Source organism: Pygocentrus nattereri, chromosome 3 (assembly GCF_015220715.1).
Source record: "Pygocentrus nattereri isolate fPygNat1 chromosome 3, fPygNat1.pri, whole genome shotgun sequence".
Classification (NCBI taxonomy): Eukaryota; Metazoa; Chordata; class Actinopteri; order Characiformes; family Serrasalmidae; genus Pygocentrus; species Pygocentrus nattereri.
Genome location: NC_051213.1, coordinates 30,210,338 through 30,227,911, shown reverse-complemented (window position 1 = coordinate 30,227,911; position 17,574 = coordinate 30,210,338). Strand labels below are relative to the sequence as shown.

General features: G+C 39.7%; 1 protein-coding gene across 15 annotated transcripts in view; it reads right to left on the bottom strand.

Annotated features, from left to right (window-relative positions):
* The window catches only part of LOC108436089 (microtubule-associated protein 4), a 108,683-nt gene that overhangs the window by 24,525 nt on the left and 66,584 nt on the right, over positions 1–17,574 (bottom strand). Inside the window, exon 1 of one of the 15 annotated variants that reach the window (XM_037537162.1) lies at positions 4,744–6,120. The exons of the other annotated variants lie outside the window; for them this stretch is intronic. Within the exon in view, the coding sequence (XP_037393059.1) occupies positions 4,744–5,878 (1,135 nt within the window). The 5' untranslated portion in view covers positions 5,879–6,120. Of the gene's footprint in view, positions 1–4,743; positions 6,121–17,574 lie in introns of those variants that run through there. 15 annotated transcript variants of the gene reach the window in all.

Genomic DNA, 17,574 nt, shown 5'->3' with positions numbered 1-17,574 from the left:
TCAGTACGTAATTACAATAAGGTGAAGAGCAGAAAGACAGAGGAACAGCAGATGTTCAAGTGTTTTGAAACGTAACAGATAACATTGCAAAATAAGCACTGTCAAACATAAGTCAAACATAAAAAAATGGCCTACACTGTTCTCCCCCAAGCCCTGCTGCTGTTGAGGACTTGAGTGTAAACAACTATGACTCTGCATTTTCCAAATTGCCTTTTGATTGTATTTCATTAGAAATGAGATTCATCAGCCACCTGTTTTTAGTAAGCAGTTAACTTCAGCTGTTTAACAACAGAGTAATTACAGTTCCTTCCATAACTCAGGCATCTGTGTGCAGTAATGTGTTAAAGGTAAATGCTCATTTTGTATACAGCAGAACTCCAGACAGAACAATGTATATATAGTATAGAATGTATATATAGTATAGAACTCTAGACAGAAATGAATTTCAGTTTAATGTATTACACTAGTGGAGCCTAGTGCCCGTCTTCAACAATACTGCTTTTTGAAGGTCTGCGTTAATAGTAAATGAGGAGAAAAATTTGTTCTGTTAGACATTTTTAGAGATAAAAAAAGTACTAAAATATATACAAGTCTAAAATGACCCTTCATTCCAATTTAAATAGCCATTTAGCCATTCATTTTTAGCAAAAGGTCAACAGCAGAAGGTACACATTTAACAAGAACTGCCGCTACAATGCCGCTACAATTAAACATAAAGTCAAAATGTTCAATATTTAGTGTATTTATTACCATTCTTGTCAAGATACTTGCTGTATCTTGTATCTGTATTTTTTCCACGTTTATTGTAAACATTTGCCATTTCTGCTTCTCAGGGTCCAAACTATCCCAGCGACAAATTTAGACTTATTAGCACACAAAAATTTTCTCCACATTTCAGATGTCCAGTTTCTGTGTCTGTCTTTTTTATATCTATTTCCTCTTCTTATTAATGGCTTATTGAGTGATATACTTCCTTTCAGACTCAAACTGTTGAGTTGTCTTCTCGCAGTGGAAGGATGGATAGAATAGGATTTTTTCACATCTAAAGTAAGAGCTCCACTTTTCATTTTCTTGATTTTCCACATCTTTTAATCATTTTGTCCAGTTTTAAAACTCCTGTTTTTTTCCCCATTTTTCTCCTTTCTCAGTCCTTATGCAAGTGGATACTTTTATTCCTAACCTCTCCAGTGATTTTAGACATACATTTTTAAAAGGCAGCTGAGGTGTGTTTGGGTAGCTGCTTGTGAGAATGTGCCTGTTTAAAGGGGGACGTAATGTTAGCAACACTTTTGTGAACAGCTTTTGTTGGGAGGATCCTTCCATCCTCCCAACATTGTCAGTAAAGCACAAAAGTAAAGGGTGGATAAATGAAATATGGATAGTTTTGATATTATACTTTTCTTTATTTGATATGCTTTTCTGTGACACTTTAAAAGGTATTAACTTGTGCTTAATGGCTGTTTTGAATTAAATTTTGTTCTTTTTTTTACTGTACTGTAACATTGCTCTTCATGAAAAATGACAACCCTGATCTAGATTAAGTTACCATTATTAACCCTTTTGAAGTCCTCAACAACTGTGCAAACCAGTAAAGATATCATTTTAGCTTGTTTTTGTGTTCAGGTACAAGCTTAAGAAGGAAGTAATGTTTCAAACGCATTACATTAAATCTATGTTTAGAGTGATTGTCATTCAATTACAGCAAAAATCTCATAATGAGAAGTACATCATGTCCTTATTGTGCTGTGAAGTAAACCAGAAGGGAAGAAAGGTTTACAAGCCCCATCATGAGCTCACAGTAACTACAGCAGACTTCATAAAAAAGCTGTTTAATCACTGCTGTAATTTAACTGAGGATGATGATCTTTAGATCTTTAGACCTTCAGCCATTTTGAAATCAAGCAGCAATTGTGTTTGGTGAGAAAACAGCCCTCTTCAACAGTATGTGAAACTGATAATGAAATGTAATGCGACCTTTTTTCTGGAATGTATTCAGTTGTTAAGATGCTTCAGTAAAATTAATCTCACAGGTGTTCAATATAAGAAAGCTTAGATCCAGAATAAAGCTCCAAGGAAAATGTAAAACTCAATGAATCAGCTCAAACTACCATTTACCTAAGCAAGTATTTAGGTTCCAATCTGAAACCAGCAATCATCAGGCTGGATTTCCCTACAGCAACAAAAAGAGGCTAACAAACAGCAGCAGCACTTTGAAGACTACTCATTGATACAACTGCAATGTTCTCTCTTAGTCAGCTCAGTGCCAGTCTGTGACTGCTGTTCTGGCTATTTCTGGTAGGGGCCTTAGGCCTCTGCTCATCACATTCAACTGAATGACATCAGCCTAATGACCAAATACAGGCATAAGGCATCACGTAATTGTCCACTTATACAGTAGTATGCAAAGGCCAGAGCTTAGTCTCATTTACAGAAGCCTCAACATCTCAAAAATATTTCAAAATTTTCAGCATTTTGTGTTGGCCCCTTTGCCTTTACTACAGCTTCCATTCATATTAGCAGAGCCGCTTTTATTTTTTCTAATATAATCCCATTCACAATTTCAGTGTAGCCAAGGTCTTGGCACTGGGGTGGTCAGTCCGTTTTTCTAAGAATAGAACTTCTTTGTTTGATTTCTTTTTTGTACTTTTTCTCAGTAACAGCTTCTTGACAGCTACACATCCTTCCAGACCCATAGCACTGAGTTCTGTTCCCACAGTGGAAGGATGGAGAAACACCTGTGGGTTTGTTTTCAGATATGAAGCAAGAGTAGAGCTTGATTTTCTCCCAAAGATGAAAACCTTAAGCACAGTCTGTATGGCAGCAACAGTGTTGGTCTTCTACCAGGTTTTGAACAGATGTAAGAAGACCTATTTTCTCTACATCCTTTAATAATTTTTTGAACTCCAGTTTTGTTTTTCATTGACCCTTCTCTTCCTTTTGCAAGTGGATTATTCCATATCTAATCTACTCAGAAATATGTTATGAAAAAATGAATAACTTATAACTCAGTACTTATTCACTGTTTTAACTTTAATTTAAATGAATTAAGGTCTCTGATGGTACTGTACTGTACTTGTACTGTCCCTAAAAAAGCCATTAGTGCAGTGTTCTATTTACCTGTATACCTGTCCTGTAAGTACCATGATCAGTACAAGGGCTTCACTTGCTCCTGTAATTTATATTCTTTGACCAATACAATTTTAGATGTGTGGCAGACAGAGATTGCAATAAATAACTCTGTCTCTGTCACCAATTAGAATATGGTGTCGCAGTGCCAGGCCTATTTAGCACAGAGGAAGACACAGTCATTATAACCAGGCTATGTGCCAAAACAGTGCCATGGAGGCCTCAACAGAAGCTGAATTTATTTAGAAAGCACAGTGAAAACAGTAATTGCATGTTTTAGTATTATTACTGCTGTTTCTCTTGCTGTTAGTATTTGAACACCTCTGTTTTCAGAACTAGACTGCCAGATGCAACAAGTCCTGACTGAGACAAGCCAATAAATTAGATAAATCTCCTTTTGGAAAGATGGATTTACTGTTATGTGGAACAGTTACTGTGAAAAGATGTCCACTGTCTTCCACGACTGCAAATATTTCAGACATGCCCTATGAAGAGCTGGTAATATAGAGGCAAGTATAACACTACAGAACAGAAATACAAACATTGTAAAGCAAAGGTCTCCAAATCTGGAACTTGAGTTTTCAGTCCTGGATTTTGTAGTCACTGTCAGTATGACACAATGAGTTACAGTTCAATGAATCAATGATTTAAAAATGCAGGTCCAGAAACTGGGCCTGGATTTGAACATGTATGTTATAGAGCTTGGTTCCCCATCTCTAATCAGCCACACTGAGGATGCTAAAACCTGCTACGACACTCAACAAATAAGAAAATTTAGTAATGCATGCACTGCAGTTACTGCTTTCACTTCTCAATGACCGACCTTGCAGAACAGGACCAGAAAATAGGCTACCATAAACAGCCTCTCCATCACATTCCACTGTACAGTGTTGTAAAAAGGATTCCTTATCTGAAAATGACAGCAACTAATCACAACCATATATCTTTTATGCAATACTAGAACTTAAGACCGGAGTCGATGTCAACATTTACCAGGCATACAAACAAGATCTAAAAATGTTACGCACATTAAGCAGAGCTTTTCACTGGAGGGGTGGGGGCTAATGGGGGCGTGTTTGGTGGTGGCGTGATACCGCTGTGCCGTAAGCTTTAGCGAAGCAAACTGAGAGACACCATGCAGCTGGTCTAGCTCTAGGCTCCAGACCTGCTGTGATAGTCTCTGTCAGTGTGACCTACTACCACAATCTAGCAGGTTCGCTTATGATTTGAAGCTTCAGTATCCTTTTGCCCTAAAAACTACAACATGCAATAAAACTTTTGCTCATGTGAAATAAACCAGATGGGCAGTATGTTACTGTATATTACAAACACACAATCAAAAAATCTAAAATAAATAAACTAATTAATTAATCAGAGAATATAATTATTACAAATTTGCAGTCTCTCCATACTTGACGCCACTGTTACATTCACGGTTTATGTTTACATAAACCTTGAGACGCTCTTTCCATTTACCATGCTTTCAGCACCTCCAGAGCACGCTCTGCACATACAGAGGTCAACTCAGTGCATTTACTCTTTCTTAATTCATTCCCAACATAAAATGTAAATCAGTTAGAGCTGGCCTCAACAACAACACAGGCTTTCATCACCTACCCTCAGGTATAGCAAATGGATTTGTGCTGCCTTCAGTACTGCCAACACTGCCATTGACTGCCCGAGGTGTGACTGGCACCGGCAGCAATACGCCTTGGTCCTTATCAACAATCGAACCTTCGAGAATGTCCTCCATGGGAGGATAACCTCCATTACTCTTAAGCGGTGGAAAGGGGGTAAGGTGAAGGGGGGTGCCACCGTCATGTCGCAAGTCATTACGTGTGACCCCAGTAGCATACAGGGTCGGTGGAGGTGTTGGGGGCTGATCATCAGCCACGGTGAGGGAGCGTTTCATGGCTGCGGCATGTGGTCGGCGGGGCCCTCCTATAGGCGAGCTCAACTCATCCAGCACTCCTCCACCAGGATACTTGTCTGGCAGCTCAAGGCTGGCTGGCACAGAAAGATGAGAACACTCAGACATAGCTCTCCTCATGGCCTTCCTCTGTTGCTCAGCTCGACCCATGAAACAAGGCTCTAGGTCCTCCACTTCCTCCTCGTTATCATCCGACGACCCCTCAGCCATCTGCCGTCCACCAAGACCTTCACCTCCTCCCTGAAGGTAATTGTCATTGACAACACCTATGACACAGTAGTTAGGAGGTGCTTGAGGAGAGGCCGCTTGGCTGTTTGCTTTGTTTGCGCTGAGGCCATGAGGTGAAGGATTCCATCCTGCTACACTGGCTGGTTTCAAAGGTTCAAGGGGAGAGGGGACATCAGTGTTTTGTGCAGGTGTTCCTGTAAGTTGTGAAGAAAGTGTCATCCCACTGTTACCTGCACACCCCAAAGGTGCTGCATATTTTCCAGGAGATGCAGGTGAGGGGGATGAAGACAGAGGGCTGTCTGGGCTCTCCCCTGCACTGCCTAGCGATGCACTTCCAGGAATCACACCTCTTCCAGGCACCTTCAGCTCGGACTCCATGCCCACCCCTGCTGGAGGGTCAAAGAAACACAGCTTGTCTTCATCTGTCAGTCCAGGGGCTCTTGGGGCCCCAGCAAAGCTTCTTGGGGCACCCATGTCACCGTGCTGCCAATCCCATCCCTGATGCGCAGGGGATGTAGACATGGAAGGAACCTTGCATAGTTCACTGTACTCCGTGAATGGAGATACAGGTTGCTGGTTTGAGAGAGAGGACATGCTTTTCCTCCTCTAGCTAACGTTACCTACTCCTTATCAAATTGTCGTCTTCTTTATCCGTTCCCTTTTGTTCTTGCTTGCTTTGACACAAATGCTGAGCTTTATCCCTTGTGGTTGCACTCTTGCCGGCAAAAGATGCAAATGTGTAGCGTTATGTCTCTCTCCGTCTCTACGCTCTACAACTGACTAAGAAGCTGAGAGACTGAGCTTGAAGAACTGCTCTCTCTTGCTCTCTCTCTCTCTCTCTCTCACTCCAGCACATATCCAATCTCTCACTCTCCCTCCTTTCCTCCTCCTCCCTATCCAACATCAATTTCCTTGCCTTGCATCACATGACTCCTTGTGTGGCAGCTTATTCGCTGGAACAGAAAACAGCTCACTCCTATTCCAGAGAGCCCACCCCCTTTGTCATGCTCGTTTTCTCCACGCTGTCCGCTTTACCCCCACCAATCCTTTTCATTCTACTTCCTCCTGTCAGTTCTGAACAGCTACTACCTTTCCTTGAGCAACATGCTTTGGGCATAATCAGAGAGAGCATGGAGAGACTTTAAATGTAATCACTGACTACTGGGGCATAACTCATGCCTTTCCCCCAAGGATAGCATACATGTGACTGCTGTCTAGAGCAAATGCTTTACGGAAACATGTTCACAGCCTAGAAATTCCCCCCACCAATCAGTCACTGTTTACACATACAGCCTGATTCTACAGCAACCAATCACATACAGCCCTTGATCTATGTCAGAGTATTGCCTCCATTTCACCTCCTCTTGTGTATTAACATGCTACTTCAGACATCTAATTTATTTTCTCTCCCCCTCATACTGTTCTATTTTCCTCTAGCATGGATGCTTTTGCAGGCTACCGGCAGGGGGCTTTCCCTATTAGAGCCCTCAGCTCACATCCGGCAAGCGTCAGAACCCTCATTGCTAATTCTATTAATGCCATTTTAGCACACTCTAGAATGTATCATTCTGCCTTCAGTAATGATCTGCATGCATGTATGCATTTCTTAGTGTGAAACAAGTCCTTAGTGAAAAGGATAAGTGGAGAAAGGGATAAACAAAGATGGAGGGATGCCAGACGGGTGGAAAACTGCGCCCCACGGAAAAGCTGAACTGAAGCCTGTCGTCTCTGATCTCATCATAGAGGATGACTGCTTCTGGACTCAAGATGAGAGATGAAGCAGACAGCAAAGAGATGCATAATAGCTGTAAAATCCACACCAACCATAAATAAATGACGAGAGTGAATTAATAATAGCAAAAAAAAAACACTGTAGAATATGTAGAATAAATTGTGTTAAAAAGCTCAACTTCTAACCTCAAAATCACATCATTAAAAATTTTAATTAAAATTACTGCTTTGTTGCATCAACAACCAATGAACTCACAGTGACAACAAGAGCAGAATGAAAAAAAAAAAAATCAACCTGCATGACTGCCTATGCTAAAACCAGTCTAAGAGCAAACTCCTGCTGTTGTTTTCATGTGTTCAGATGTAGAGACAGCACTTTCAGTTCACACATCACCCCATCAGACCGACAAGGCTGACATCTGTCACCGTGGTTACATAAGCTAGGCCACTGCTCTACCTAGTTTCCCCCCCATCAGCACTTTCTTCCCACTGCACCAGCAAACACATTCCACCAGCCATACAGTCCTGACCTGCTAATGAACATGGCTTATGTAAGCTTTACCTAAGTCAGCTGTTAATGTAATGGACAAAGACAACAGACTGGACATGACAAAGGAAGCAGAATTCTGAGCAGCAATAGGCATATCAGAGCGTGATCTTAAAAAAACAAAACAAACAAAAAAAACAGCACTCAACTTTAATATTATGTACAGTAGACAGCACAAGAGCTCCTCATTGGGGTGGGTATTACACTGACATAATCATGATTAAATTATATCACAATATGCTTTTCTTTTTGTATCATGGATATTGCCAGTATTTAAAGAACACTGACCAACTGCATGTTTGATTACTAAGAGAGCACAAGTATGTCTGATTTAGTGCTGTGCAATGTGTGAAATATAAAAAAGCACAGTATTAATAGTTTTTATAGCCATTTTTGCCTGCTCCAACTTCAAACTCAGAAAACAACTAAATGTCATCATACATATTGTATCGTTATTGTTTCCATATGACACATCTCTCAGTAGGTGCTCTCAATAGGACAACTAATCTTTAATTTTGGTTTCAAAAGATAAGATGCTGAACTTGTAGGACACAGATTATTATATGGCCAATGCAAAGCCAATAATGAACCCCACTGTGTTTTCTTAATTTATTGAAAACCCATATTATTAATGGTACACACACAGTAGATATATCTGGGCAGGATTGGCATTTTCACAGCCAGAAGTTATCATATTTTGAACTTTTTCAATGAGGTTTACCAGGATATTTTCCAATTTAAACTGTAAATCATTGTTCTGTTTACAGTGTGAAACTTTCATGTGTTCGAAAATGTGTGCTCTGAGTTGGCTCCACATTATTAAGCTGAGCACCAGAGGACCAGGGTCCTAGAGCTGTCACATGAGTGAGTCTTGCCCTAATGAGTAGCGTTCAAGCCGTTGTTGAATAAGACTAATATCATTCTGCAGTGATGACCCCACTGGCCTAGACCCCACTGGCTAATATTCACAGAATGTTATATAAGCCAAAATAAACACTGCCTATTACTGTGTGTAGTTTGTAAGAACACTGTACTGTACTGCACTACAGATTGTCCACAATCAAAAAAACACTGGTTTGGATAGATCTTGTTTGGTCAGTGAGGATCCTCATTGAAAAGGTTCAAAATATTTTCACTCTGGCAGTGAAATATGCCAAGTCTACCCAGATATATCTGTGTCTATGGCAATTTCAAGCATGCTACTCAATTCTTTTCAGTAAATTATTCATAGCATATGCTATACTTAAGTAAGCTTAACTTAGAAAAGAATGCTCCTTGACTGAAGTGCAAAACAAATCTCATTCCTCAAACCGCACAGCTGCGGGGAGTCGCAGGCATAGCCAATGGCATTAATCTTTCTGAAGGTAGGAACACAGGTGGTATGAACACAGAAAAACGAGCCTGTGTGCTAGTAAGAAGAAGACAAAGCCAAAGAGGGCAAAAGGGACTTAGACTGGCTGCTGAGTTTCTATGTTTAGCTCAATAATACACCCCCCCCCCCACCAAACCCTCCAATGAACTGCCATTGTTTCCTTATAACTGCATTGTTTCCCTGCTTCCTTAAGTCTCCAAAGCAACTGCTTCCCATTGCCATGGCAACAAGAGCCTTGTCATGGCGATGGCTGCAAGTGGAGGAGTGGGTACAAGGGGCCGCTTGCGCTCAGACATATTGATCTCTGGAACATAGCAGATGAGTAAGGTGATGACGAATGTGAGAGAGGAAAGAAAACAAGGTTGGGGAGGGGTGATGGTGGTGGTGCCTGAAAATTGAGGAAGAGATGAAGCAACTGAACTCCAGAGATAAAATTAGAATTCTCTCTTTTGGAATGGCTCTTTTCCTGTTTCAATTGGTTATCCAACCTTTTGCTTAAATCCCATGGCTGATGAATTCTGTGACTAAAAGTAGCACCACTGACTGCTGAAAGACATGAGTGAAGACAAGCGGCTGCAGGGAGTGAATATATAAGCTACAAACCGAGGCACTAGAAACATGAGAGCATTCTGTTAAATCAGACATGCCTCCAGTAAAGTCTATTTTTGTTATTTTAAGCCATATACCATCATAAAACTAGTGCTGCACATAATTTGCACATAGTGCTGCACATAAAAGCCAATGAATCATTTATCCCATTAAATGTTTATGAATTTGAGGATACTTGATTATTCCTATACTTAAACACTGAGTGCCATAACAACCTTCTGTGGAAAACTTTAAAGGCTGAAAGATTCAATTACTATATTATAATTAAGGGTTAAAGGCTACAAAGCAATGATTAAACAAATGGCTTGAGTGACTGACACATTTCATTATTTTCTCAGACAAGATTAATAGCAATGATTAATAAACCTGGCTGTATGTGACCAACAATATAACCAATGCGCTGGCAAAATCTTCTGGTAGCCAGCAAGCCCCACCATAGGGCTGCACTGAAGTTGAGGAGGACAGATTTTCATGCCATATCTAGTTAATATGTATGAGCTGCCTGTGGGTAGAATAGTCTGCCAAAATCAGATTCATTTCCAATTGAGAGACATGTGTCCCGTGTTCAACTGCTCAACAACCCGATGCACAAAATGTACTACACCGAAAATCAGTTTTAAAGAAGCAGTCCACTGGGATTCATAATACAACATTCATTTTACCTGAAGACAATGTCAAAAAATAATAAAAACAGATGCAGGCTTAACTAAAATTTAGGGTAATAAACCTGCACATCATCCGAAACTGAGACCAGCTATTCACCTAATGAAAAGAAAGACTTGGTTTTCCAGTCCACTGTGCTTGGACACCAATAGTTTTACAGGACCAGATGTCTCATAATGTGAATGTCTGGGGGCAACCATAAGAAATTATAAGCTAAATGTGGGTGGGAGTGTAGAATTGCAGAGTGAAAACAAATCGAGTTTGAAATTCTTAAATCAACCCTAGGCTTTGTATAATCTTGACAACGAGATTGTTGTCAACCTATGGATGAAACTCCAAATAATCATGTAAGCATGGGCTGCATGTATAAAGAACACAGTACAAGCATTAAAAATAAAAATATCTATTCACCAGGGAAAACTGATTAGTGAGCCAACAACATAATTTTGCATGTTAGCTTTTCTTGCTTGTGTGATCCAACTGTACATTTGGGAGCAGATTTTAGACGTGGACATACCCTTGTTAGCAATCCAGCACCAAAAATTTGTCCCTAGATGTGTATTCTCCCTCCTGCAAGACAAACGTGCTAGAGGTTGCTTCCGCAATCGAGTCACACATATCTAGCAAAACTCTCCTGGGTCTGGGTTTAGTATTCATGTAACATAGCAATTTGGGTAAGAGAAGTGAAAGCAGCACTACAAACTTAAAATCTGCTGTGGTTTTACAAAACATAGTCAAGATTTGATGGTCAACCCACATACTGTAACAGAGAGCATGAAGCACTTATTGCATTACCTTCTGACCAGCTGGTTAAAATTCACAGGCTGACCTGCAGCCAAAGCTTCAATACTAGGCAAAAACCCTACAGCTTTTCCTGAAAGTAAACACTGTGGAGCTAAAATCACACTTTTATAAGTAAGATTTAATGTGTTTTAACTATCAAAAACAGTTTCATAGCTGCACATTATAGTGCATTTGGCTGTTCCAGTTTGCTAGTCTGCTTTAGACATTTCTCTTAACCATCGGTATGGAGAGTGGATGCTTCTAAATAATAATTCCATCACACAGACTGGATTATGTCACCTGCGTCAAAAAACCTACCCAAAATACAAACGCTACCCAATCCAGTTTACCGCATCAAAGAACAGACCATGATTATTCTTTGACTGCAGCCTGTTCTTTCCGCTTCCTTATACCACCCACGGTTTTTGGACGACACTGATTTCCACTGCCTATTATAGAAACAAGCCCAAGGCTGCCTGATTTACATGTCTGCATAATTAACACCCTGATACAGAGAGCCACTACACATTTCTTTGATGCACTGTACAAATAATATATTTTTAACAAATCTGAGACAACATTACTACACGTAGCTAGTAACTTAAAGTCTCATAGCAGGTTAAGTGGGGGACTGTATGACCTATATTCTGAGCAAATGAGTGCACTGATTTATGCATTATGACACCTTGGTGCAAAATATTTTGAATCTGTCCATTTGCTAATTGCACAAGGGTAAACTGGAACCATGTTTAGCTCACCCTAAGCCTACTTTTTCAGCATCTGTCCCCATTACCATGGAAACATCAGCTGTTCTTTAGTCACCATAGCAACTAGCCAGGCCCTACCCCCTCTCCAGCGGGAGTCTGTCTGCCAATGAGGAACACAGACAAAGTCAAGGACCTGACCTTCTCTGCTATTTTCCCTAAACTCAGTCTCTCTCATTCACATAGCCTTTCACCTGTTATATTCACAGTCAATTCAATGACGCACAATGGCTAAATAAATAACAAGGCTGTTAATTAGCCTTCACTCACAAATCACACTATGACGCCGCAAATTATTCACAGTGTCAGACTCATAAACATGCTCAACAACACTGAAGCATCCTTAGCAAACCAACCCATTGGAAATAAAAAATGACACAGACATCTTGATATATCACCTATCTGCTCCAGGTGCACAGACACTCAAAGGCTGTATTGGCCTGAGGTTAAAAATAACCCTGCTGAGACTCTCCACACCTGAGAGCCTTTACTCACAACTACATCAGGGAGGCCTGCAGGAGGTTTTTACTGATGTTTCTTCTCGCCAATACTAATGAGGTTCTTTAAGCTAATAACTCCTCTTCACTTCATTAGCTGGACTAATACCAAACAACTGCAGAAAAAACCCTCAGAGATTTTAATGCATGCACAATACATTGGCCGATTTCAATGAAGTGAGATTACTTATTTATATATTTATAAAAGCTGAAAAGAATACGTATTACACGTGAAACTGAGTGCTGCACAATATTAAGGAAATTCAATATCAGAGTTCTTTTGCAAATATTACAATGTCATGGTATTTGATTATATTTCAATCTGACAGGTCTGTTTTTGCCTGTTTTTCTACTCTTAAAATCAACACAAACAGACAAATAGAACCTTACAAAGTGTATTTCTACCAGCATGGCAAAAGGATCTATAACCATTTTATGGAGTGGAACGTTACCATAGAAATGCTTGTTATTTATCAACAGTGCTAAAAGTCCAAAAGTCAATATTCTAATGTGACCCAAAAAAAAAACAAAAAAAAACACATCTGCTTCTAACACTAAATTCTGTTAGCTCCTCCATTGAATCCTAGTAGCATCCTAGCACCAAGCTAACAGAAATTCAGATTTTATCACCGTTGGATGCAGACATTCAAAGCTGGTAGAACACATTGCATGTTTTATTTGAAACTTGTAAAATATATATTAACAGGCAGAAAAAATGTCTTATTGAAAAGAATTGAACAGTTTTCTGTTGGGCGTTTCAAGAATGTAACCATTTTGTTTCCAACCAAACCTATGCAAATAAAATGTAGAGCATAACTACAGCACTTGCAGAGTTTAAAAACAATGATAATGATGATTTTTAATAAAAATGAATGAATAATTACAGATGTACACATTTTTTCAAATTACACATTTTTCCTCATTTCACAAAAACAACAGGCCTTGTCAGAATCTCAAAATCAGAATCAGAAACCATCTCAAAGACATTTAATAGGACATACAATGTAAGCACACTTTCCTTGTCTTGGTTAAAACTAATGTATGTCATTTCTGTTGATCAACTGAACAATTCAACAATAATTGCAAAATACACTCACCGGACACTTTATTGCTAATGAAACGTTGGACCCCCTTTTGCCTTCAGAACTGCCTTAATTCTTCGTGGCATACTTTCAACAAGGTGTTGGAAACGTTCCTCAGAGATTTTGATTGGTTATTTGAGCTCCTGTTGCCTTTCTATCATCTCGAACCAGTCTGCCCATTCTCCTCTGACCTCACATCAACAAGGCATTTTCATCCACACAACTGCTGCTCACTGGATATCTTCTCTTTTTTGGACCGTTCTCTGTAAACCCTAGAGATGGTTGTGCATGAAAATCCCAGTAGATCAGCAGTTTCTGAAATACTCAGACCAGCCTGTTTGGCACCAACAAACATGCCATGCTTAAAGTCACTTAAATCACCTTTCTTCCCCATTCTGATGCTCGGTCTGCACTTCAGCAAGTTGTCTTGACCACCTCTACATGCCTAAATGCATTGAGTTGTCACCATTTGATTGGCTGATTAGCCATTTGTGTTAACAAGCAATTGAACACCTAATAAAGTGGCCAGTGAGTGTATGTCTATTAGGACAATGCAACAGCAGTGGAGACCAGAGTCATCCCACCACAGTCTTGCATGTCATTAATGTGAGATTGATGGTCTAGAGGCTGTTTCCTTGTTCCAGTCTCTCTGTGTGCCAGTGCCCTTGCTGGTCTGAGATTATGTAAGATGTATGGCAGGTCTCCTGGGATTGGAAAGGGACTCGCAGGCCTCCTACCCAACAAACCCTGCTGCACTCACACAAATGACCTCATTAAACCCACAGCTTCTAAAAATAAGCCTCTGTCCTCATAACACCACATAAACCAAATGGTCATGTCCAGTGGCACTGCAGCTTTCAGCACATTGTAACACAAGGCTAATCAGATACTTTTCAGGTACAGGCTACTATTTCTAAACAGCATCAGTTAGTGTGTACATGAAAGAAAAAAAAATGACCTCACACTGACTTTATTAACTTACAACCCCAATTCCAATGAAGTTGGGATGTTGTGTAAAACATAAATAAAAACAGAATACGATGATTTGCAAATCCTTTTCAACCTATATTCATTTGAATACACTACAAAGACAAGATATTTAATGTTCAATCGGATAAACTTTATTGTTTTTTGCAAATATTCACTCATTTTTAATTTGATGCCTCCAACACGTTCCAAAGTTGGGACAGGGGCAACAAAAGACTGGGAATGCTCAAAAAACACCTGTTTGGAACATTCCACAGGTGAACAGGTTAATTGGAAACAGGTGAGTGTCATGATTGGGTATAAAGGCAGCATCCCTGAAAGGCTCAGGAGTTCACAAGCAAGGATGGGGCGAGGTTCACCACTTTGTGAACAACTGCGTGAGCAAATAGTCCAACAGTTTAAGAACAACGTTTCTCAACATGCAATTTCAAGGAATTTAGGGATTTCATCATCCACAGTCCATAATATCATCAAAAGACTCAGAGAATCTGGAGAAATCTCTGCAAGTAAGCAGCAAGGCAGAAAACCAACATTGAATGCCAAGCCACATTCTGCACGTGTTACAACAGCGTGGCTTCATAGTAAAAGAGTGCAGGTACTAGACTGGACTGCCTGCAGTCCAGACCTGTCTCCCATTGAAAATGTGTGGCGCGTTATGAAGCGCAAAATACGACAACGGAGACCCCGGACTGTTGAGCAACTGAAGTTGTACATCAAGCAAGAATTCAACAATTAGTGTCCTCAGTTCCCAAAGGCTTATTGAGTGTTAAAAGAAAAGGTGATGTAACACAGTGGTAAACATGCCCCTGTCCCAATTGGAATTGGGATTGTACTAAAACTAACAAAGATAATACTGATTTCAATTATTTTTGAAATCAATAGTTTTATGAACAGTTTCAACATCCAAGCGAGGAAATACTATACTGTTATACACTCACCGGCCACTTTATTATGTATTTTATGCATTTAGGCATGTACAGGTGGTTAAGACAACTTGCTGATGTGCAGACCGAGCATCAGAATGGGGAAGAAAGGGGATTTAAGTGACTTTAAGCATGGCATGGTTGTTGGTGCCAGACGGGCTGGTCTGAGTATTTCAGAAACTGCTGATCTACTGGGATTTTCATGCACAACAATCTCTAGCGTTTACAGAGAATAGTCCAAAAAAGAAAATATCCAGTGAGCGGCTGTTGTGTGGACGAAAATGCCTTGTTGATGTGAGAGGTCAGAGGAGAACGGGCAGACTGGTTCGAGATGATAGAAAGGCAACAATAACTCAAATAACCAACCAAAATCTCTGAGGAATGTTTCCAACACCTTGTTGAAAGTATGCCACGAAGAATTAAGGCAGTTCTGAAGGCAAAAGGGGGTCCAAACATTTACTAGCAATAAAAAAAACTTTATGTACCTAATAAAGTGTCTGGTGAATGTATAATGTATACACTAATTAAAATACAAATGAAATGTGCTAGATTGGTTAAAAAAAAGCTGTCATGGCATGTAGTGTGATGAGCTGCAAACTTCTGAAGAATTGTTTGTCATTTACTATTTGGGCAATTTGCTGTTATTTAGTTCAGATAACAATAAAATATCATATTGCCCTACGCCATAACTATTTTTATTTTGTTAAGATATTCACATGTGTGCTTTTATACTCACTGATGTAGTTGAGCAAAAAGTAGATCAGTTTGGATATATGAAAGTCATTTAACTTCAATCACCCATAAAGACAACACCAGCATGAAACAACACTAAATGTGTGTCAATGACCTAAACAGCAAGGCCAAGTTTGAAAGACCTAAGAGACCCAAGTCTTTTCCATGTTTGTATCTCAATTCTCTCAATCACAGGTTCTCATGTTGTCTTTACACTGACAATAGCTTTGGAAAGTGCTAAATGCTTCAGCGCAACAGCGCCAATGCTGGCACAAGATGTGTTAGTCAGAGAGGTGAGGTGTGATGGCAAACACTGGACATTATTCATGCGCTCTCAAGATGTCTCCTATTCATAAAGACAGGACACAAAATTAAGTAAATTCATTTAGTGCCTCTTCCCATAAAAATATGCCTTATCTCAACCATCAGTTCATGTGGCAAGAGGTATTTATACAGTGGCTCCAAAAGAGTTGGCCTGAAAACAGGTAAATACAAGTTACATGATATTCCTAGATATGACCGTCAGACTCCTTAAACAAAGCAAACTCATAAATGTCATAAGCACTCCATGCAGGTCTGCAGTGTACCCTCTATGGGAGTGCTCACTCAATCAAGTTTGACTCCTAGAGTGCTTGCTAAGGGTATTAGAACGTTCTGCTTCATAACTTATTCATCCATTCTCCACAGAACCCTCACTAAAAGCCACAACAAATGTCTTAGGTTGAAACAGACCCTAAAATGCACTCAAAATAACGATGGACAGACACTCCACTCCAATGGAACAGATTTAGCAAAAAAAAAAAAAAACAAAAACAAAAAAAAAACACCCAAACAGCTTTCAACATACACAGAACATGATCACAAAAACTTTGGTCCATACAAATCAACAAACCAGAACAAAGTCTTTAAAATGTCACTTGTAGTTCAGTGGCGTTGTTCTAATTAACATCAGCCTGCAATTTTAAAATACTATTCTAATAGTAAACCATCTCCCCACCAACGTAAAGAGTGAAGTCAGCTAATTTGCTGATTAATGGCTCCTTTAAGAATAAGAGGTGCTTAAAATCTCACGTGCCAAGTAAAAGCTACGGACCTCTTTCACGTCATTTAATGTTACACTCTAGGTGTGGGAGATATTCCAATAGGTCATTGCTAACACAGTTACAGGATAAGATGTTCTGAGAATATCATGGGTACCGCCAGTAGAACACTGATACTTCTTTAGAAAGAAGTTTGGATGGGGCTCCCAAGTGGCATAGCTGTTTAGGGTCTTGCTTTGTTGTCAATAGTTCAAATCCTGATGATGCTGCGAGTCCTAGAGAGCAGAACTGGTCATGTTTCGCAAAATGTAGGGAAGCATAGTAAAATCATTTTGCCCAGTTTTTAATAGTTATTTTTTTAATGTAGGACATCCGGTTTGCAGGTGCATTGGGTCTGTTATCACACCTCAGCAAGAATAAATATCACACACACTTTGTATCATGAAGACGTCTTCAAGGATTGTCTGTCTTTGGGTTGTTATTCACAAAAACTAATCCATTACAAATTTACTACTCAGGACTTCACTGTAAAAGTCATTTCACTATTCATTACTTCTACT